This window comes from Erinaceus europaeus, chromosome 18 (assembly GCF_950295315.1).
Source record: "Erinaceus europaeus chromosome 18, mEriEur2.1, whole genome shotgun sequence".
Classification (NCBI taxonomy): domain Eukaryota; kingdom Metazoa; phylum Chordata; class Mammalia; order Eulipotyphla; family Erinaceidae; genus Erinaceus; species Erinaceus europaeus.
In genome coordinates, this window is record NC_080179.1 from 16,782,315 (window position 1) to 16,806,512 (window position 24,198).

General features: G+C 42.1%; 2 protein-coding genes across 9 annotated transcripts in view; one reads left to right on the top strand and one right to left on the bottom strand.

Moving 5' to 3' along the window:
* WIPF1 (WAS/WASL interacting protein family member 1) overlaps positions 1 to 22,230 on the top strand; it is a 151,083-nt gene extending 128,853 nt beyond the window's left edge. For 7 of the 8 annotated variants that reach the window (XM_060177681.1, XM_060177680.1, XM_060177684.1 and 4 more), the window contains 5 exons: positions 113 to 274; positions 3,328 to 4,095; positions 10,751 to 10,963; positions 11,946 to 12,059; positions 18,699 to 21,584. In XM_060177681.1, coding sequence (XP_060033664.1) covers positions 113 to 274; positions 3,328 to 4,095; positions 10,751 to 10,963; positions 11,946 to 12,059; positions 18,699 to 18,754 — 1,313 coding nt within the window. In that variant the 3' untranslated portion in view covers positions 18,755 to 21,584. Of the gene's footprint in view, positions 1 to 112; positions 275 to 3,327; positions 4,096 to 10,750; positions 10,964 to 11,945; positions 12,060 to 18,698; positions 21,585 to 22,040 lie in introns of those variants that run through there. The other variant, XM_060177686.1, reaches the window with a different exon arrangement.
* The window catches only part of SCRN3 (secernin 3), a 302,935-nt gene that overhangs the window by 130,009 nt on the left and 148,728 nt on the right, over positions 1 to 24,198 (bottom strand). The window lies entirely within an intron of this gene.

Here is a 24,198-nt window from a genome sequence, read left to right on the forward strand (position 1 = left end):
TCCTTCCTTCCTTCATTTCTACTTCTTCGTCTCCTCTCCCTCCTCCTCCTCCTGTTTTCTTGTTTTGTTTTTCGTGGCATTTCTTTGCACTACTGTTTTCTTCCCTCCACAGAGCCTAAAGGAGCTGGCGCAGGTGGTGGAGGAGGTGGCAGCAGTGGTGGCGGTGGTGGTGGAGGCGGCAGTGGAAGTTTTGGAGGGGGAGGACCTCCTGGTCTGGGAGGACTGTTCCAGGCTGGAATGCCGAAGCTAAGGTCCACGGCCAACCGGGATAATGGTAAGGAGTTTCTCTCTCATCACCAAGATAGAAGTTAGTAGGGTTTATTTTTTTTTATTTTTTAATTAATTTATTTATTATTGGATAGAGACAGAGAGAAACTGAGAGGGAAGTGGGAGAGAGAGAGGGAGAGAGACAGAGAGACACCTGTAGCCCTGCTTCACCACTCATGAAGCTTTCCCCCTGCAGGTGGGGACCAGGAGCTTGAACCCGGGTCCTTGCGCACTGTAATGTGTGCGCTTAACCAGATGCACTGCCACCTGGCCCCAGTTAGTGGGTTTTAGACCTGGGGGTCCTTTCTAAGGCACTGAGATCTTTATTTATTTTTTTAATATTTATTATTTTTTAATTGAATAGGATAGATAGACACCTGCAGCACTGCTTCACCACTGCTTCATGAAGCTCCCCCTCTGCAGGTAGAGGCCAGGGACTTGAACCCAGGTCCTTGTACATGGTAATGTGTGCACTCAACTGGGTACACTACCACCTGGTGGCTCTACACGGAGCCCTTTAAAACACTTGGTTTCTGGAAATGTTAATGTTTTTTAGACGAGACTCTAATTAACATCTAAAAAAATAGAAAGAAAGACCCAGGATCTGACAGTTGAATTGAGTTAGTGTTTGCTCAGTGTCCTTAGGGTAACTTGTGCTTTTTTATACTTGTATAAAGGGTGAGCTACAGGGGGAAGAACAGGATGGAGCAAGTGGAACTTTCCACCCCTGCCTGGTGACCTGGCAAATGGAGTTTTCTTTGTGAGGTGGCCTGAGCCAGCTGTGCAGTATAGTTCATTTGTGTGAGCTAATTTTCAAACACAGTATGGAACATGTCAAATAGAACGTAACTACAAACTTCACTAGGCCTAAAAAAAAAAAAAGGGTTCTTTGCACGAAAGGCAGTAGGCTTTCAAGTATTCCCTGTAGTGAGTGAGTGATGGAATGAATCCTACAGGATTGTATCTGAATCTGACTTGAGAGGGAAGAGTTGAATGTGGTCATGAGTAAACAAGAAACCTCTCATGAGACTATCTCCAGACTACTACAGAAGCTCAAGGAATTCTACTATAAAACAGTTTGAATGTTTATGGCATTCAAATTTTATTTCTAGTTCTGTGATCATTTTGAATGGCTACTGGGATATTCTCACGTTCATATGGTGATAGCCACTGAATTTTTAGGGTTACCTGACCATTTTATCATTAGATAATGAAAGTCTAGAAAGACTCAATAATATGAAGACAGTCCATCTTGCCAGATCTGCATTTGAATTTATTTTTCAAAACAGCCAAAAGAATCTGAAATACCAGACAAATGCATACACTTTATACCTTAATAATAGGAGAAATATAGAAACATTTTAACAATAGAAGAGATGAAGGCAAAGACAAATGGAAGTAAAATAATAAGGTGAAGATGGAGTTTGTGTGCACAAAATGGTGTGCTCAATATTTCTGTGTCATGGTGTACATAATAGATGCCATACATGGGATGCATATGCGGATAGTAACAGTATCTTTAATATGAACTTGGCAACTGTAACTTATCATCAGTTGGTGACACAATACTAAAGTCAATATTCTTTAAATTCTTCTAGTGTTCATGTTACTTCACCTTAAAAATCCATCCAAGTATATCTCACAGTGGCTTGTATAAAATCTGAGGCCCTGGGGCCAGGCAGCGGTGCACTTGGTAGAATGCACACATTATGGTGCACAAGAACTTGGGTTCAAGCCCCTCATCCCCACCTACAAGGGAGAAGCTTCACAAGCCATGAAACAGTGTTGCGTGGTGCAATAAATAATGCATTGGATTCTCAACCATAACGTCCCAAGTTCAATCCCGGCAGCACATATGGCAGTGATGGCTGTTTCTTTCTCTCTCTCCTCCTATCTTTCTCATAAATAAAGAAATTCTTAAAAAAAAAAAAAAAAAAAAAAGAGGGGCTAGGCGGTAGCACAGCGGGTTAAGCGCACATGGCACAAAGCGCAAGGACCAGCCTAAGGATCCCTGTTCGAGCCCCCAGTGCCCCACCTGCAGGGAGGGGTTCACTTTTCAAGTGGTAAAGCAGGTCTGCAGGTGTCTATCTTTCTCTTCTCCTCTCTGTCTTCCCCTCCTCTCTCGATTTCTGTCTGTCCTGTCCAACAACAACAACAGCTATAACAACAGTAACAACCATAACAAGGGCAAAAAAATGGGAAAAATAACCTCCAAGCCCCAGCTATAACCCTAGAAGCAAAAAAAAAGGAAGAAAGAAAGAAAAGAAACTGTGTTTCTCTCTCTCTCTCTCCCATATCCCCATTTCCTCTCATTTTCTCTGTCTCTACCCAAAATAAATATCAATAAATAAACTAAAAAGAATTTTTTTAATCTGCACCCCCTCTTCTGGTCTACAAGGTTCTTTTAAGAACTGCTCTTTCTAGCCACTCAGGCTGCATTTCCCAGGGACCTCTTGCATACTCAACATGCCCCAGATTCACGGGCCTGTTTTCCAACTTGAAGCTCCTTCTCCTCTCAAGGCCTTTGAGATAGATGCCAGAAGTACTTTATTCCTAATACTTCTGTCTGCTCTCAGTTCGGATGTTACAGAAGAGCTATCCCCTCCAGAAAGAAAGAAAGAAAGTGAAGACTCCAGGACCATACGGAAAAAAAAAAAAAAGGTCAAAAATCTATAGATAGATACATAGCTAGTTATAGATATAAAGCCAACCCTCATCTGTGACCTTGGGAGAACCACTGTAGTTTCCAGTGGAGGGAATGGGGACACAGAGCTCTGCTGGTGGGAGCGGTGTGGAATTAGACCCCTGCTATCTTACAAGTTTATGAATCAATACTAAATCACTGATCAAAATATAAATAAAGAGCTGGGGGCATGGTAAATGGAGAGTGGGGATGTCCTCCTTTGCCTCCAGGGGAGTCTGCCTAAACCTAATGCCTGGACATTAGCTAACCTGTACTTTATAGCGTCTAAGAAAGCACTTCTGTGCCTGGAAATATGCTCAAGTTCTCCTGTCGCCTTTAACCTTCCTAATTTTCTGACGTTTCTCTCTATTCTTCAGATTCTGGAGGAGGCCGACCCCCAGTATTGCCGCCAGGAGGAAGATCTACATCGGCCAAGCCTTTCTCACCCCCAGGTGGCCCAGGGAGGTTCCCTGTGCCTTCTGCGGGCCACAGAAGTGGGCCCCCAGAGCCTCAGAGGAACCGAATGCCTCCCCTAAGACCTGATGTGGGCTCAAAGCCTGACTGTGTCCCCCCTCCAGTACCTAGTACACCAAGACCTATTCAATCAAGTCTGCACAACCGGGGGACCCCACCAGTGCCAGGGGTTCCCAGGCAGCCCAACCCTGGACCTACGCCTCCCCCTTTTCCTGGAAACAGAGGTGCTGCTTTTGGAGGAGGCTCCATCCGCCAGAGCCCCTCAGGCTCCTCCTCTGCCTTCTCCAACAGGCCTCCCCTTCCCCCTACCCCCAGCAGGTCCTTGGATGACAAGCCCCCACCTCCGCCTCCCCCCATGGGCAACAGGCCCGCCATCCACAGGGAGGCCTTTCCTCTCCCTCCCCCTCAGAACAGCAAGCCCCCAGTACCTTCCACTCCCAGACCTTCCTCCTCACAGGCCCCGCCACCCCCGCCACCACCCAGCAGGCCTGGCCCCCCACCCCTGCCTCCAGGTTCCAGTGCCAGTGACGAAATCCCAAGGCTGCCACAGCGGAATTTGTCTCTCTCTTCCTCGGCACCTCTCATACCTGCGTCCGGACGCTCTGGCCCTCTTCCTCCCCCGCCCAGTGAAAGACCCCCTCCTCCAGTGAGGGACCCGCCGGGCAGATCAGGTTTGGCAACGCTTGGGGTGGGCTGTCTCTCTCTAACACTGGTTTCTTTTGATGCCATAACTTAGGCCTCCTTATTACAGAAAAACACAGAAAAACAGACATAAAAACTATGTATGGTCCTATTACCATCACCATACCGAAATAATTGCTGATAACGTTTTTCATATATTTTTTAAATTACATATATGTATACATATTCCCAAAAGCGGTATTGCTACATGTATTGTGGGGCAGTTTACTTTCTATCTGATAGCATCTCGTTAACATTTTCTTATTCTGCAACCATTTTATTTTTTCAATTATTTATTTATTTTGGATGGAGAAAATGAGAGGGGAGGGGGAGATTAAAAGGGAGATAAACAGACACAGCACTGTTTCATTACTTGTGAAGCCTCCCCCCTTTAGGTGGGGACTGGAGGCTTGAACCCAGGTCCTTATGCATTGTAATATGTACACTCAACCAGGCACATCACCACCCAGCTCCCAACCTAACTTTTTATGATTAATATTAATTCCTAATCCCTTACTTGACTGTATAAAATCATCTCCATATTTTTTCTGTTGCATATAATATATACATTCTTGTAGCTTGATGTTTATACACATCCATCCTTAATACTTATTTCCTTGGGGTGAATTTCTAGAGTATTGGGTACACACTGTAATAGTGAACTATGAATGACCTAAGCATGCAACTTGACCTCTGGAAAATTCTCCTGTATTTACATTCCCACCCAGAGCACATGAAGATCTCAGAGGGTCACCTGTATTTTGAGAGGTTGTTTGGTTTCATTTGTTATGGAGAGTGAACTTGAGAATTTAACAAATCTGGAGTTAAATCCTGACTTTTCCACACATTAACCTTATGACTATTTTTTTTTTTTTTTGCCTCCAGGGTTATCACTGGGGCTCGGTGCCTGCACTATGAATCCACTGCTCCTGGTGGTCATTTTTTTTTCACTTCATTGGTTTTTTGTTGTTGTTGTTGTTGGGTAGGACAGAGAGAAATTGAGAGAGGAGAGGAAGACAGAGGGGGTGAGAAAGACGGACATTTGCAGACCTGCTTCGCCACTTGTGAAGCGACCCCCCCTGCAGGTGGGGAGCCAGGGACTGGAACCCGGAGCCTTGCTTATTGTAGCATGTGCACTCAACCAAGTATGCTACCACCTGGCCCCCTGAGTTGGGTATTTTGTTTTTTTATTGTTTGTTCATAAGCTTTATTTTTTGCAAGCCATCTGTTTTCCAAATAGACCATATTCTTGGCCTTAAACATTCTTCTTAATGTTCTTTCCAACAATGTTCCCCATTAGTTATCTACAAGATTAATAAAGATCTCTGAAATGAAAACACTAATTTAATCTTTGTATATATAATTTAAATTGCTATTGATTATGAAAGATGCATTGGAAAATATTTAAATTTTTAAATATATACTCTTTTTGGAGACTTTTAACACTCAGTCTAATGAGTGTTTCCATCAGTAAGATAGCTTGCTTGATGAATAGCTTATTTGTTTCATTGAGTATTCACATTTCCTCTGTTTCATAATATATTCTTTACTTATTATGATAACATTCCTTATATGATATGGAAATGAAATACTCAACTAGCAATATGCAAGGTATAGAAAATATTTTCCATTGTTACAATTTAAAAAGCAACTTTTTCTTTTTTCTTTTTTTAAATATCTTTTTTAATTCTTATTTATAAAAAGGAAACACTGACAAAAACCATAGGATAAGAGGGGTACAACTCCACACAGTTCCCACCACCAGAACTCGGCATCCCATCCCCTCCCCTGATACCTTTCCTGTTCTTTATCCCTCTGGGAGTATGGACCCAGGGTCATCATGGGATGCAGAAGGTGGAAGGTCTGGCTTCTGTAATTGCTTCCCCGCTGAACATGGGCGTTGGCCGGTCAATCCATAATCCCAGCCTGCCTCTCTTTCCCTAGTGGGGCGGAGCTCTGGGGAAGCAAGGTTTTTTAACCTTCCAACACCTCTGAGGCCTTATCTACTATCTCTGTACCTCTCATGGCTGTGCTAAGAGTTAAATGAGACAAATGTGTACAGTGGTTCTCTTGTTTCCTGGCATGAGGTGGCAACCACTAAATGATTTTTGTATTAGACTGACAATGAGAAAATAGAAAATATCTTCTTCTATTATGCCAACTGAGGTTTAGAGTAGGGAACTAGAAGGTTGGAGTTAGAAATATGAGTTTTTGGGCTGGAGAGGTAGCACAGGGAGTGGGACAATGAACCTAGAGGTATAAGGTCTCAAGACTGGTCCCTGGCATCTTATGTCCCATGTTGATGCTCTGGCTCTCTCCTTCTCTCTCTGTCTCTGTCTCTGTCTCTCTCTCTCTCTCTTCCTCTCTCTCAGTAATAAATAAAATAAAGCAATATTTAAAAATAAATAAGAATATTTACTTAAATAGAGATTGCTATTACCCAGTCACATAATATGAGCCTCAAAATACTGGGCATTTTGTTTGCCACATAGAGACAGTGGTGGCTATACCAGTAAAGTTAAGCCCACAGTCTATGAGAAACTTTTCCCTACAGTAAGTCTACTCCTACTGCCTGGGGCTCCAGTAGTGACAAGCAGATGGCGCTCTAAGTAAACCTTGCCAGGTCAGACACTGAAGACTCAGTGGGAAGCCAACCAAGACTGGGCATGCTTCCCTCCTCCATGTGAGACTGAGCCAAATCTTCTAGGCAGGGGTGGCTGCAGTGGGCAGTTTGTGTTTACATCGAATGTCAGTGTCTTCCAAGTGGAACACATGGCTAAATATCAGGAATGACGCCTAATGCTATTTTGATTTGCATGGGACTAGTGGAGATTCTTAGTTTGTTTTTGTTTTTGTTTTTTTTGTTTTTTAAAGTTACTCATGAGCGAGAATGCCCCTTGCATTGGGGACAAGCAAGATATATAGATATATCTCCAAAAAAAAGGAGGAAGAAGAGGAGAGAAGGAGGGACAAAGGATTTGTTAAGATATATTTTGGAGGGTGCTAGAAATTGAGCCAAGACCTCATACGTGTAAGCTGTGTGCTCTACCACAGAGCTAATCCCTAATGCTCATTCTTTCCAAGGAACTTAAATTGTTCTTATTATACCACAACATTGCATTAAAAGAGAAAAATAGGCACCGGGCAGTGGTGCACCCAGTAGAGTGTGCATATTACCCACCATGAGGACCCAGGTTCAAGCCCAGTCCCCACCTGCAGAGATGAAGCTTCTGGAACAGTGTAGTAATGACACAGGTGTCTCTTTTTCTCCCCACCTCCATCCACCCCCTTTCCTCTCAATTTCTCTGTCTCTACCCAAAAGGTAAAAATAATAATAGTAATAAAGAGAAGTATATAAATAAAAGAAAAAAACAGTTTTGAGAACTTACTATTTCATTTACTTGAGACTATTTATTGCTGGCACCAATGCTGTGAGAAGGGTGAGACTCTGGTACTGTTTAGTAGATGACCCCAGGTTCTGTGGTGCTTGCTCAGCGTGTAAACCTACACCAACATTTAGCCAGGTACAGTCACAGTGGTGAGGTGTTTGTCACTCCCTGTTACTGCGCCTCCCCAGAGAGGAAGAAACAAGAGGGACACCGTCTATCCTTGGGATGACTGATACTGGGTCTCCTGAGGCCCCTAGGCATCACAGAAACACGGTTACGTACTTGGCAACAATACTGTCATTTCAAAGAATTCAGTGCATCGTTCTAGCATATTTGGTGCCAGGGTTCGAATCCTCCAGGCTTCACACTTACAAGTCCTGCACTCTTATTACTGTGCCGTCACCAAAGCCATGTGCTTTTGTTTTAATTTTTTTTTTTTATTTTTAGAGACAGATCGAGATAGAAAGAGGAGAGAAAGAGGAAGAGAGAAAGAATATGGTGGGAAGCCGAGATTGAACCCAGGTCCTCACACATGGTACTGAATATGCTCATCTGCCTGGCCCCTGCGGCCATTTCTTAAACCAGAGCACTGCTCAGCTCTGGCTGATGTTGATGCAGGGCATTGAATGTGGGACCTTGGAGCCTCAGACATCAAAGTCTTTTTGCATAACTACTGTGCTATCTCCAGCCTCATACTTTGTTTTTTTAAGATTTATTTCTCAGAAAGAGAGTGAAAGAACAAAGCACCAGTGCTGGCCATGTAGTGCTGGGGGTCGCACCTGGGGCCTTAAGCATATAAGCCCTGAATTTACTGCTGAGTCACTTCCCTGGCTGTAAAATATTTTTTATATTTTTTATTTATTTTTCCTTTTGTTGCCCTTGTTTTTACTGTTGCTGTAGTTATTGTTGTTGTTGTTGATGTTGTCGTTGTTAGACAGGACAGAGAGAAATGGAGAGAGGAGGGGAAGACAGAGAGGGGGAGAGAAAGATAGACACCTGCAGACCTGCTTCACCGCCTGTGAAGGGAACCCCCTGCAGGTGGGGAGCTGGGGGCTCAAACCAGGATCCTTTGTTGATCCTTGCACTTTGAGCCACGTGCCCTTAACCCATTGCACTACCACCTGACTCCCTTTTTTTAAAAAATATTTTTATATTACAGAATTGCATGTCGATGGGGGTTTGAATCCACGTCATTCCTACCACCAGAGTTCTGAATCTTCACTCTCTCTATTGCAATCCACCACTGTTCCCCTAAAGTTTTAAACATGGGCCAACCATCTTCTCTACAACTATCTGTCCACATTTATACATAGTCGCCCCTTCTTTTCCTGATTCACTCCTCTCTTTCCCTCTAAGCCACTCATGACATCCTAACTCCCTCCAGATGTCCGTCTCCTTTTCCTTCACTCTCTCCGGGGCTGATGGAGCTGGAGTTCAGAGCCCGCTCATCTTCATCCTTTCGCTTCTCCCCCACGGGGAATATGGATCAAGGCTGTTTATGGAGAGCAGGAGGTAGGAGGTCTGGCTTCTGTAGCTGCTTCTCCACTGAGCATGGGCGTTGACAGGTCGATCCATACCCCCAGCCTGTTTCTCTCTTTCCCTAGTGAACCCGAGCTCTGGCGATGCGAGGGTCCAGGACACATTGGTGAGGTCATCTGCCCAGAGAAGTCAGGGTGGAGTCATGGTAGCATCTGCAGCCTGGTGTCTGGAAGGTGGCAGGACCTGAGGCTGTGGGTTTTTTTCAGCTGTAGATTAAGTGTCCAGTTCCATCTCTTGTTGTGTTCAATAGGTGGGTGTATCAGGGAGAGTGAAGGTCTGATTGCAGTTACTCCATAAACCCCGCCTCCCGGAAGTCCCAAAATACAAGTCTTTTCTATTTAATTCTTTTTTACCTATGCTTATTTGTTTATTATTGAATAGAAACAGAGAGAAATTGAGAGGAGAGGGATAGATAGAGAAGGAGAGAGACAGAGACACCTGCAGCCCTGCTTCACCATTTGTGAAGCTTTCTCCCTGCAGGTGGGGACCAGGGGCTTGAACCTGGGTCCTTGCGCACTGTAATACGAGCACTCAACCAGTGCGCAACCACTTGGCCCCAAATATAAGTCTTAAGGGGAGTGGAGGGAGCAAGATAGCTTACCTCATAGGGTGTCTCCTTTACCATGTGCACAGCCCAGATTTGAGCCCAGCTCCTATTGCACTGGAGGAAGCTTCAGTGCTGTGGCATTTTGTCCTGTCTCCCCATCTCTCTGTCTCTGTCTGTATCTAAAAAAGTTGGCCATACCAATAAAGTCCTGATAACGACAACGACAACAAAAATTTCAGTCCTTCTAAAGACCTGAAATAACCTCACAATATTCTCTTCTTTTTATTTTTTTTCCTTTCTATTTTATTTGCTAGGAAAGAGAGAAATTGAGAGGGAGAGGGAAAGACAGGGAGGAAGACAGGTGGCACCTTCAGACCTGCTTCCCCACTCGTGATGCTTCCCACCCCTGCAGGTGGGGAGCAGGGACTCAAACCTGCACCCTTGTGTGTGGTGATGTGTGTGCTCAAGTGAGTGTGCCACTAACCAGCCCCTAAAATTACTTTTTCAAGCATTATTTTACATGTCACGTCACAGTGATTAGTTCAATAGCCATTTTAAAGGACTATAAAGAATATTAGAGCTAAATTTTCAGTTTGAGCAGTTTACCACTCCTTCTCAACTGTGTCTTCTCCAATCTCAGTACTAATTCAAAAAGAAAACAGCCACGTAATATGAACATGTATCTATTCCACAGATGTGTATGTACATATGTTTGTATTTCTCAGTTCAATCTAGAAAGTCTCCACCATTCCTCTATATTGTTTCTTAGCGACCACATACTCAACTGGATAATCTGACTCAGAGGTGGGACCTAAGAAACAAAGCAAAGAATAAGACAGGGTCAAACATCAGTGTACTGTGGGCTATGCTGGCAGTTCCAGGGGCTCTGTAGGGAGTTGAATGGATGGAGAAATAAGAAGGGCTTGGGTACCCAATGCATCATGGTAGGGGAAGATGATAAAGGATCAGGTGTGCAGGCACCAAGACTGAAGATATGTAGAACTGTATCCTTGTGACAAAAATCCTGTAAACCGACACTTCCTCAATGAAGTGAGAAATAAAAAGCATGTATTCAGAAGGCACTCAATGACTGCACATGGTGACAACTGTGATAACAGTAATGTAGAACGTAAGGCATCGCAGTAAGCACCATCTCTTCTTTTGCCCCAGGCCCTCTTCCACCACCTCCTCCAATAAACAGAAACGGCAGCACGTCTCGGGCCCTGCCTGCCACCCCTCAGTTGCCGTCTAGGAGTGGACTAGACAGTCCCCGAGGTGGACCCCGGCCTCCTCTTCCTCCTGACAGGCCAGGTGCTGGGGTGCCTCCCCCACCTCCACCAACAACATCAATTAGAAATGGCTTCCAAGACTCTTCATGTGAAGGTAAGAATGGTATGGGCCCAGCTGCCTAGAAACACAGGCTACAGAGCAGCAAGTGATTGGCACGCTTATATTCATGTTTGCAGTGACATTTCTTTGGTTATTTGATCCTCGTTATTCTTACTCTACAATGGTACTGATCCAACTATCTAACCAGGTTAACTTCCACTATGATTCCAAATTAAAATTAGTAATCCCTCCCCCATTTTCTACTACCCCAAAATGTGGGACAGTAATCCAGGATTTATCTTTCTTGGTGTCTTATTGTTTGTTTGAATTTCATCTTGGCTAATTTTCCAGAGATTCCAGAATTCTGGAAAAAAAAATTTTTTTTGTAGTTTGTCTTCTTTATTGGTTTAATTTTTAAATATTGAACTCAACTTTGAAACATTGGTATGGATAATTGTTTTACTTTGTAAGATTTATCTCTTTGAGAGAAAGAGAGACCCCTCAACTGTAGCAGATGATGGTAGAGGGGCTGAAGCTGGGATTCACTCTCCGGGGCCTCAGGCATGCAAGCTGAGTGTACAAGTTCTGCTCTGTCTCCCTAGCCCCATAACCTGGCTCCTATTACCCGCCTCTCCACACAGTTTCTGTAGGTGAGAAGCCCCATTGTCTGCAGATATATATTCAGCAGTTCTGCCTCTGCTGTCAGTTTCAGAAAATTCCAGTTATTGTGGGGTCCACTAATAGGAAGAACCTGCTTCAGATCTTAGTCTCCATCTCCTGAAAGACTCAGCCTATGGCCTAGTCACTTTAATCAGAATCACGTGGACCTCTCTTTGGTGTTATTTACAGACCAGGATACTGTTTCCTTGTGTTAATCGGTGAGATCTGTAGCACTTTCAGCTTTTATCTAAACTCCTCGCATTAAACTAGAAGTGATCTCTGTGGTTTTTCTGTCTGTATTTCCTCTTGTGCCTTTTACTACGTAAGTCTTCATAGCAGATGGTTATTAAAGATACTGTTTGTTTCTCTCCCTCAGATGAGTGGGAAAGCAGATTCTTCTTCCATCCAATTTCTGATTTACCACCTCCAGAGCCATATGTGCCAACAACCAAAATTTATCCCAGTAAATTGGCAAGAAATGAAAGCCGAAGTGAGTATTTCTGCAAGGGCTTTGTTGGTACATGTTTGAATAATCTGGGATATGTACAACTAAAGAGCATATAGGAAAATCAGGGTTCCTACACTTACGTCTATAACAGTACTCTTTGTAATAACCCAGACATGGAAGCAACCCAAATATCCAGCCACAGTGTGTTGGTTAAGAAAGCTGTTCAGTGCACAAGGACCCAGGTTCAAGCCCCTGGTCCCCACCTGCAAGGGGAAAGCTTCACAAGTGGTGAAGCAGGGCCACAGGTGTCTCTCTGTTTCTCTCTCCCTCTCTACCTCCCCCTCCCCTCTCAATTTCTCTCTGTTTCTAGCTAATAATAAATAAATAAAAAGAAAAAGAAGAAAGCTGTGGTGTATATACACAATCGAATACCATTCAGCTATAAGAAATGATGAAATCCTCTGCTTTGCCTCATCCTGGATGAGACTTGAAGGAGTCATGCTAAGTTAGATAAGCCGGAAAGAGAAGGAATGGCAGATGAACTCACCTCACCTCTAGGCTGATCTTAAGAAACGGGGAAGATGAAGGCAAAACACAGGATGGCACTTGGACTAGCCATGACCTGTTGCAATAAGGCCAAGGCCTCTTGGGGTGGGGAGGGGGTAGCGGAGGGGGTTGAGCAGACATTGGAGACCCCGTCTACTAATGGAGGACTTAAGTTAGTGGTGGGAGCAGTGTGCAGGCACCTATCATGGGGACGAGAAACTGTACCCATGGGCAACAATGTCTTGTAAGTCGTTATCCCCCTCCCCTCACTCCACTTCCCCACCCTCACCCCTGCAAAAAAAAAAAAAAAAAAAAAAAACATTCTTCCGGGAGTGAAGCTGAGAACCTCATTTAGAGTCTTCTGAATTCTGCCCACACTGGGGGCCTGGCAGTGGCGCACCAAGTTAAGTGCACATAGTACGAAACGCAAGGAGTCTGATTCAAGCCCCCAGCTCCTCCACCTGCAAAGGAGTCACTTCACAAGCGGTGAAACAGGTCTGCAGGTGGCATATCTTTCTCTCCCCGTCTCTGTCTAACCCCTTTCTTCTCTATTTCTCTCTATCCTATCTAAAATTTTTTTAAAAGCCCATACAGGAGCAGTGGATTCATAGTGCTGGCGCTGATCCCCAACAACAATCCTGGAGACGATTGATTGATTGATGGATGGATTGATTGATGGATTGATTGATTCTGCCAAACTCCCTTTCCATATATAGTGAGAAAAACAAATACAACCTGTATGCATATCAGAAATGATTATTTCAATATGTTGTCCTAAGCTCACAGTATCTTTGGTTTAGTGATAGACTTAAGTTTTATTGTTCACCTGTTTGGATATCTCCTGCCCTTTCCATTTTTATTTTCCTAAGACAGCACATCCCCTATTTCTACTGGATTTGAGACTGACAAAAAGTCTTATAAATTATAATAAAAGCTCATTTTAACTACCTTGAGATTCTAAATATATTATAGCTCTACAAAGCATATATGATAAATTTAAGTATACCTATCATCGCTTCATGTAAAATTTATTTCCATTTTACAAGATCCTCTTCTAGTTGGTGCCAGTGTAATTCTGGTTAAATTATACATTTATAATTATAAAGGTTTTATTTTTTGGTCACAGGGTTTGTATAACATTGCTTAGTCAAAATGTTTCCATTTTACCACAGTTTTATTTGATTCTATCAAAGAATTAATTAATTAATTAATTTTTTTTGCTAGTATATGTAATGTCCCCATAAAGAAGTAAATGAGTTTTCTCCTGTTTAAAAAAAATGTGAAGAAAGACTAGAGAAACTGGAATTTCACAGCAATATATGTATACAATTTAAAAAGATTTAATTCATTAGCATCATATATATGAGTCTCAGATCTGTGATAGGCTTAGCTTCAGAACCAGACTCCCAGAAATGTGTGGAGAAAGTATGCCTACACAGGTCAAATAACTGTCACAGTGTCCTTAGTCATGTTCTCACTCCCTGGCAGAACTCCTCACATATGCTCAGACTTCTTGACTCTTTCTTAACATACAATTGTCTTTTAATTCTTTTTTTTATTATTATTAGTGGTCTAGCAATGATCTACGAGATTGTAAGGCAGTAGGGCTACAATTCCACACCGTCCCCACCACCAGCGTTCCATGTCCCATTCCCCTCCCTACTCCATAGCCCTCTGGGAGTATGGACCAAAATTCTTTTTGGGTTCAAGAGGTGGAAGTTCTGACTTCTGCAGCTGCTTCTCTGCTGGACATGGGCACCAGCAGGTCACTTCTTACCCCCAGCCTGTTTGTCTTTCCCTAGGAGAGGTAAGACTTCAGGACACATTGGTGAGATTATCTGTCTAGGGAAGTCAAATTGGAATCATAGTAGCATCTGCATCTTGGTGGCTGAAAGATGAGAAGATACAAAGCAGGACAAAATTATTTTTTTATTTCTTTATTGGGGGATTAATGGTTTATATTTGACAGTAAATACAATAGCTTTTACGTGCATAACATTTCTGTTTTCAACACAGCAATACAACCCCCACTAGGTCCTCTGTCATCCTTTTCAAGACCTGTACCCCCCCCACCCACCTCAGAGTCTTTTACTTTGGTGCAATACACCAATTCCTGTTCTGGTTCTACTTGTGTTTTCTCTTCTGATTTTGTTTTTCAACTTCTGCCTGAGAGTGAGATCATCCCATATTCATCCTTCTGTTTCTGACTTATTTCACTTAACATGATTTCTTCAAGGTCCATCCAAGATGGGCTGAAAACGGTGAAGTCACCATTTTTGATAGCTGAGTAGTATTCCACTGTGTGTGTGTGTGTGTGTGTGTGTGTGTGTGTGTGTGTGTGTGTGTATATATATATATATATATATATATATATATATATATATATATATATATATATCTCACAACTTGCTCATCTGTTGTTGGACACCTGGGTTGCTTCCAGGTTTTGGCTATTACAAATTGTGCTGCCAAGAACATATGTGTACATAGATCTTTTTGGATGGGTGTGTTGGGTTCCTTAGGATAAAGCCCCAGGAGAGGAATTGCAGGATCATAGGGTAGGTCCATTTCTAGCCTTCTGAGAGTTCTCCAGACTGTTCTCCACAGAGGTTGGACCAATTGACATTCCCACCAGCAGTGCAGGAGGGTTCCTTTGACCCCGCAACCTCTCCAGCATTTGCTGCTGCTACCTTTTCTGATGTATGACATTCTCACAGGAGTGAAGTGGTATCTCATTGTTGTCTTTATTTGCATTTCTCTGACAATCAAAGACTTGGAGCATTTTTTCATGTGTTTCTCAGCCTTTTGGATCTCTTCTGTGGTGAATATTCTGTCCATATCCTCTCCCCATTTTGGGATGGGGTCATTTGTTTTTTTGTTGTTGAGTTTGACAAGATATTTATATATAATTTTGATTATTAAACTCTTGTCTGATGTAAGGACAAAATTCTTATTAGTGATTTAGTAATAGTTTGCAAGATTCTAAGATTATAAGGCTAGAGACAGTTCTTTAGCACACCCCAAAGTTCTGAGCCCCTGCCCCACCCCAATGACTACCATAGTTCTTACACAGTCTTAGAGATAGTTTGACTACTCTGTGTTTTTGTTTTTGTTTTTCTTGATTTTGGTGACTTTTTCCTGCAAGTTCATGTGTTTTAGTTGTCTGTATTCTACATGTGAGTGAAATCATCTGCTAGTTATCTTTTACTTCCTTATATACTTCACTAAGCATAATCCACTCCAGTTCCATCCATTTTATCCTAAAGAACATAATATCAGGGGCAGGTGGTGGCACACCTGGTTAAGCACACACTACAGTGCACAAGGACCCAAGTTCAAGCCCCCGGTCCCCACCTGCAGGGGGGAAAGCTTCACAAGTGGTGAAGCAGTGCTGCAAGTGTCTCTCTGTTTCTCTCCTTCTCTCTTCCTCCCCACTCCTCTCAATTTCTCTCTGTCTCTATTCAATAATAAACAAACATTTTTAAAAACCTGCTGCTCTAAGAAATATATTATGTAAAAAGAACATAATATATATTTAAACTGTAGGGTAGTATTCCAATTGAATATGTCCTATGTCCTATAACTTCCTTATGTAATTGTTCATCGATAGACATTTAAGTTTTTAAGTTTCTTCCATTCCTTGGCTATTGTGAATAAAGTAATTATGAGCCTATGGGTACCTGTGTCCTTTTGAATTTTCATTTTCATGTCCTCTGGAATCTATGCCTCAGAGTGGTGTTTCTGGATCATAAGCTATTTCCATTTTTATTTGTCTAAAGACTCTCTGCACGATCTTTCATAGAGGGTGCACCAGTTTGCATCTCCACCAGCAGTGTAAGAGTTCCTCTTTCTCTACATCTTTTCCAACCTCACTCAACATTTCCTGATTTGATGATGAGTACCACTTTCATGGGTGTGAAATGGAATCGCAATGTAGTTCTAATTGGCATTTCCCTAAGGAGAACTGAAATGAGACCCTCTTTCACATGTCTGTGTGTCACAGCTTCTTAAAAATAATTGTTTATTCATATCTTTTACCCATTTTTATTGAATTATTTTGGTTTATTGTTGGTTTTGTTCAGCTGTATAATTATGTTTGGCATCAATCTATTGTCAGATGCTCAATCCACAATCCTTTTTTAATCACTTTATTAGGGGATGTTACAGTTATTCATGCATGGGGACAATTTCTCGTCTCCCCATCATAGGTGTCCTCAGAACACTCCTCCCACCCCAACCTGTGTCCTTTTCTACCGTCATAGGTGGAACTTAAAAAACAAGGACAAAGTGGAAACACAAAGTAAAACTTGGACTGGGTGTAGTATACCACCCCAAAGCAAAGGACTCTGGAAAGAGAGGAAAGGAGGGGTGGAGGGCCGCTGGCATCCTGGTGCATGACAGTGGAACACATGATTCTTAAGGAATGTGTTTGATTGGTTCCTGGGATCAGAACAGACTAAAGTCAGCTGAAGTTAAAGATAGATACAACAACATTGCCATCAGAGAGAAGTACTAGATACTGCCATTAAGGTAAGAACACAGTTGTATTGTGTGTTACAACTCATGCCACATGGTTCAGTCAAATTACTAAGAACAGGTTATATTATTGTTTGTGCCTGCAGAACTTAAAGAATTAGAAAAGTATTTTAGGGGGACTCGGGCGGTAGCGCAACGGGTTAAGCGCACATGGTGCAAAGCGCAAGGACCAGTTAGGATCCCGGTTCGAGCCCCCAGCTCCCCATCTGCAGGGGAGTCACTTCACAAACGGTGAAGCAGGTCTGCAGGCGTCTCTCTGTCTCTCTTCCTCTCTATCTCCCCTTCTCTCTCAATTTCTATCTCTATCCAATAACAAATTTAAAAAAATTTTTTAAAAGAAAGTATTTTAGGGAAGAAAAAATAAAACTATGACAGGTGCCCAAAGTAAACAAATATGGTGGAAGTATGTGGTGAAAAATAAGTCTTCATATAAGACAATAGCTTTTGCATTCTGTATGGGTTGAATACTTGAACTAAATATTTCTGTGGTGAGGTCGTCTGCGTTGGCAAAGTTGTATTTTTCCTTGCTTGGAGCCAGAGAAATAGCTCACCAAGTAGGGCATGTGCTTTGCCATGTGTGTGACCCAGGTTCAAGCCCTGGCACTGTGGCACCAGGGCGAGCTCTGGAGCTATGGGGGTGTCTGTCTCTCTGAGTAAATGTTGACCTGGGAAAGGTGAAGTCACACATGCACACAGCCCTGGCTCTACCAAAACAATTGTTTGTGCTCATTCACATTTTCTAAATCTACAATAAACATACTAGATTTGCATAGGAATAAAAACAATGGGTCTTCCTTCTCTTTGACACTTCTTCAGACCCTTCCTTGCTTCTTCCCTTCTCACCTTCTTTAAATTTATTTATTTTTATGTGATATATATCAGAGAGAAGTTGAGAGGGGGGGAAAAAGAGGGCGAGAAAGAGAGACACTTGCAGCACTGCTTCACTGCTTTTCCCTCCTGCAAGTGGGCACCAGGGACTTGAACCCATCCCTTCTCACATTAGCTGTGCTGTGCTGCCATTGACAGCAGTGGCCACAGAGGCTGAGACTGCTGGTGCCTTTGCGAACATCCTAGAGTTATCCCGGTGAGAACTTAACTTCCTTTTTTTTTTATTTAAAATTTTAAATTTCAGTCCTCTGATTTTAATTTTCTCTCTTTAGTGCACACATTGTAGGGGTTTTGTTTGTTTGTTTGTTTTTGTTGTTGTTTTGCCTCCAGGCTTATTGCTGAGACTTATTGCCTGCACTTTGAACCCACAGCTCCAAAAAAAATGGAGGCCATTTTTTTCCTTTTTGTTGCCCTTGTTGTTTATCATTGTTGTGGTGATTGTTGTTGTTATTGCTGTCATTGTTGTTGGATAAGACAGAGAGAAATCAAGAGAGGAGAGAAAAACAGAGAGAGGGAGAGAAAGATAGACACCTGCAGACCTGCTTCACCACTTGTGAAGCGACTCCCCTGCAGGTGGGGAGCCAGGGGCTCCAACCGGGATCCTTATGCCGGTCCTTGCACTTTGCACCATGTGCACTTAACCTGCTGTGCTACCACCTGAACCCCAAGAACTTTCTAACCAAAATTTCTGTGTCTGTTTCTTTTGACAAGGTGGATCCAACCGAAGAGAAAGGGGCGCCCCACCGCTTCCTCCTATCCCGAGGTGATCCTTGCCTGCGCTTCTCCACCCAGACCGAAGGCTACTTCTGTTCTTTCTGTCCGAGTTGTACACACCCTCCTCCACTTGTCTACCTTTACCCCTTTCATATTGACAGTGGGAGAAGGTAGGGAGATGTGGCAATCTATGCGTGTGCGCAGGGTGGGAATCCAGTGAAGAGATACACCTAGCTTTTTATATTGTGTATATTCTCAATGCTATTGCTTGCTTCAGCTATGGCCTGCCAGTGTGGGCTATTTGGGGATTCGCAGATTTTTGTGGCAAGTAGGTAGAGATGAATTGTGTCCCAGCTTTCCAACAACCAAATTCAAACACCCTCACATATACAGGTATAATGGTTAAGAAAGAAAGAGAGAGAGAGAGAGAGAAAGAAGAGAAAAGAAAAGAAAGGAAGAAAAGGAAAGAAAGAGAAACTCATTAATGCACTTATTTGAGCCTTTAATGATTAAAGTCCCTGAGAGCTGCCTTTTTTTTTGTATACTTGGCCTCCAGTCTGTTCCCAAGAACCACAGACCACCTAAGCAAGTTGCTGAGTGAAGGCTCATACGAACATTTAGTTATAGGATGTCCAATCTTGGGCAGTCTGAGATAGGCTCTAGGACAGAGCTATCCAATATAAGTGTGAGCCACTTACGCAATTTCTAAACTTCCAGTAGCCACAATAGAAGAAATATGTGAAATCCATCTTAATATATCTCATATACAAAATATTATCATTCCAGCCTATAATAATCACTATAGCAATTACTTATGAGATTTGTCATTCTTTGTTTTTGGTACGACGTCTCCTAAATTCAGGGTGCAGTTTCTACATAGAGAACATCTCCATTCGAACTGGCTACGTTTCAAGTACCCAACAGCTACGTGTGGTTAGTATCTAGTGGCTGCCATATTGGACAGTACAAGTCTAGTGGAGAGAGGCTAGTGCAAAAACCTCTTGTTCAGAAAAGAAAAGATAGAAGATAGAAGGCAAGGTGAGCTTTAGTTAATTCAAGAGGAAACTAAAATAAAATCAGGACCTACATCTCATTTGGCAGACAGTTTGGCATTAGATTCTGTTCCCTTGCTTTCCCTCTTCTCTTAATGACAATGTAAGTGTCGCTTCACAATCCCAAGGTCAGAAATTGTTCTAACAGAGTTTGCTGTCCTATAGAACAAAGCCATCAGAAAGAAATTTAGATCCAGACTGGGGCTTCTGAGCTCAGAACCACCTGGTTTGTGCATTTACCTGTCAGTCGGACTCCTTCCAGCTTTGCGTGTTTGAAGCAGCTTCTTTCTTCTGCCACCCAGCTTGCTCCTCAGGGCGAGGAGGGTTGTAGGCACTGTAATTTGGGGGTTTGGGGTGGGGTTTGTCTAGAAAAGTTAGCAACTGAGAAATGTAGATGAAGGAAACAGATCTGTGTTGATTAGGCAAAACTCTGCAGATCTAAAGTGCATGTGAATGAGGTTGAGAGAGAGAAAACGGCTACTGGAAACTGAAGCGAACTTGCTTTGAATCTGTCTTTTCTGAAGAATCATTTGCCTTGGGTCTATGCAAATAAAGCTCCACTAGTGGACCATAGGGAAGATCCAGTCTTGCCTTTTTTATATGACTTTGTTTACAAAACTTTTATTGGGACTTTTACAACTAGCTATAAAGCTGGAAAAAATTTTCCATTTAGATATTTTATATGGTTATGTGTAAAATTACTGTTATTTTTTTAAAAGCACATGACCACATATGTATATCTACCTAACTGTGTATCATGATTTTAGTGTACTGTTTGTCTATTACTAGGAGATGCAAATAAGAAATCAATCCAAAGAAATTTTTGAAAGACGCATTCCTATTTATAGAATAACGGTTTCATGTCTGTAAAAGCACAAGGACTTAGAATCCTAATTAATGCACTATCTAATAAATTATGTAGTTGATGATTTGAATATACTGTATTTTTATAACTTTCCTTACCTAAGTTCTGGGTTTAGTACATTAGAGAACTTAGTTTTTCCCTCTCTCCTCTGCAGGTACAGTCCTAAAATGTTGTTTTGTTTTGTTTCGGTTTTAAGAAAAAAGGGTCACAGCTCAAAGTTGCCATTTACCCATTGTAGAATGCTTTAGAATGTATCGTCTAGGTGAATGCTTCATCGATAAGCATACACTCCTTCTTTGAAAGTTTGCAACTAAATTGCACCCAAAGTAAATGCTATCTCAAATCTTCAACTATGGAATATCATATAAGTGAATATTTTATTTCCTGAAATCAGAGCTTGCAAGTGCTTTTTTTTCCCCATAAAATTTTCTGATAAGTGTATTCAAGATGCAATACAGTGTTTTAACATTCACATATCATTTTATATTGAAATGTATTACAGTATTAAAATTCAGTGTTCAGTATTTATTTCACTATGCATTTTATTTAGTAAAAGCTGAAAAAAGTGTTTAATCCAATGGTGCCTTACTTTGTGATTTGAAAGAAATCGATTTTTTTTATGTCTAAGTAGCAGATTATTTGCATTTTTGTAAAAACTGTGAGGCCTTTATCACTTAACTTGTAATGCCAATTTTGTTATTTTAGTAGCAGGAATATGGGATGATTGTTAAAGTGCCCAAAATTTTTTGGCATGAAATAGGTCTTTCCCTGCTTATGTAAAAAAAAAAAAAAAAAAAAAAAGACTGTAAATGAAAAGTGTTTTACATACCACTGCACGATGTAAACATGCACATTTTGGTATCTACGGCATCAGGATAGTTTAAATGGTGGGGTAGAGTCTACTCCACACATCTGGGGTTTTGTAAGTTAGCCAGCCAATAAATAAAAGCAAAATATGAGTGTCAACTGGTGATTTTTATTTACGTACTATCTATGCAAATAGCTAAAAACAAGTGTTTTCTGCTTTTTACTGTAGTAGAAAAAGATAAAATCAAAAGACAAAAAAATAAATAAATAAATAACAGGAGTCAGGTGGTAGCCCAGCGGGTTAAATGCACATGGCACAAAGCGCAAGGACTGTCATAAGGATCCCGGTTCGAGCCCCCAGCTCCCCACCTGCAGGGGAGTCGCTTCACAGGCGGTGAAGCAGATCTGCAGGTGTCTATCTTTCTCTCCCCCTCTCTGTCTTCCCCTCCTCTCTCCATTTCTCTCTGTCCTCTCTAACAACAATAATAACTACAACAATAAAACAACAAAGGCAACAAAAGGGAATAAATAAATATTTTTTAAAAACATAAAAACCAGTGTAAGTAGGTAACTTATTCACTATATCTAATTTCGAATCCTTTGTTTTTTCCTGAGAACCTCCATCTTACTCAGAATCACTGGAAACACGCGCTTCTATCCCAAGGTAAACATGGATGACGGAAACAATGGAAAGTGGAATTACAGAAACTGGCATTGACACTGATGGATATAGGGAAAGCCAGGGCGCTTAAGAAGCCTGAAAATTTTTTAAATTATCTGCTGTGCACACATGTGGGTGTGACTATCTTAATATAGTATAATGGTAAAAAAGGTTAAAAATACCTGCTAAGTCACTTAGCTTTTCATAGCCTCAATTTCTTTATCTAGAAAGTAAGTACATGGTCTAGCACACTTAGCATGTATCCTGAATTGTTCTAAGCACCTTATAACTATCATTACCATTATATGAAACAGGAAATACATATAATGACTACAAATTAACTGACACAAAATTGACTAGAAGAGGACGTACTAGCCTACTTTTAAATGTGAAAAAATGCTCCAGGTCACTGATGATCAGGGAAATGCCAATAAAAACAACACTGTGAGAGTGCCATATATTAGAAAAGGCAGAAACACCAACTCTCTGGAGAGACTGTGAGGGGAAAGGAACTCTCTTACATAGCTGGTGGGGATGTGAATTCACCCAACCCCTTATAGAAAACAGTCTGGAGGGGGCCAGTGGTGCATCTGATTGGGCACACATGGTACTAAGCACAAGGACCCGTGTGAGGATCCAGGTTCAACTCCCTGGCTCCCCACCTGCAGCGAGGACACTTCACAAGCGGCAAAGCAGGCCTTCAGGTGTCTGTCTTCCCCTCTCCCTCTCTACCTTCCTCTCCTCCTCAATATCTCTCTGTCCTATCCAATAAAATGGAGAAAAATGACCACCAGGAGCAGGTGATTTATAGTGCCAGCATCGAGCTCCAGCGATAACCCTGGAGGCGAAAAGAGAGAGAGAGGAAAGAAAGGAAAAGAGCAGGGAAGGGTATGGAGATTCATCAGAACTCTAGAAATGGACCTACCTTGTGATCCAGCACTCCTTCTCCTAGGGATTTATCTGAGGAGAACAAAAGCATCTATCTGAAAAGACCTGTGCACACCAGTGTTGATAGTAGCTCAGTTTGTGATAGCCCCAAACTTGAGAGCCACTCAGATATCCAACAACAGATGGAGACCTAAAAGATGAATGGCTAAAGAAGGTGTGGTGCACGCATACAGTGGAGTATATGTAGCTGTTAAAAACAACAAGGTCGGGTCGGGCAGTAGCACAGCGGGTTAAGCAAACGTGGTGCAAAGTGCAAGGACCAGCATAAAGATCCCAGTTCAAGCCCCCGGCTCCCCACCTGCGGGGGAGTCGCTTCACAGGCGGTGAAGCAGGTCTGCAGGTGTCTATCTTTCTCTCCTCCTCTCTGTCTTCCCCTCCTCTCTCCATTTCTCTCTGTCCTATCCAACAATGAACGACACACAACAATAATAACTACAACAAGGCTACAACAACAAGGGCAACAAAGGGGGAAAAATGGCCTCCAGGAGCAGTGGATTCATGGTGCAGACACTGAGCCCCAGCAATAACCCTGGAGGCAAAAAAAAAAAATGTCATCTCCTTTGCAGTATCATGGTGAGAACTTGCCGGCATCATGTTGAATGAAACAAGTGAGAAAGAGAAAAATTACTTCACTTATAGGTGGAATTTAAGAATAAAGAACCATAAGGGAAAACATAAGGTGAGACTTGGACTAGGTGTGGTGTATTGCTTCAAAGCAGAGGATTCTGGGGAAGGAGGCTATCGGATAGGATAAAAGGATTTGGGGGTCCTCTTGTGTCTCCTAGACACCAGTCAAAGAGATGTGAGAGGTTGTGCCTATCTGTTAAAGACCGCACTGTAAATCATTAACCCCTACCCCTATAAATAAAATGGGGGGGGCAATAGAAGAAAAATCGTTCACATAAGAAACCCAAAGCAAGATCTAGACAAAGATGACTTTGCTGTTTTTAACAGCTATGTATACTCTATTGTGTATACATACCACAACTACCTGAATCATTCATCTGTTGTTGGGCATCTGGGTTGCTTCCAACTTTGGGCTATTACAAACTGAGCTGCTATGAACATTGATGTTTTTTTTTAATTTATTCATTTATTATTGGATGCAGATGGACAGAAATTGAGAGGGGAGGGGAACATAGAAAGTGAGAGAGACACCTGCAG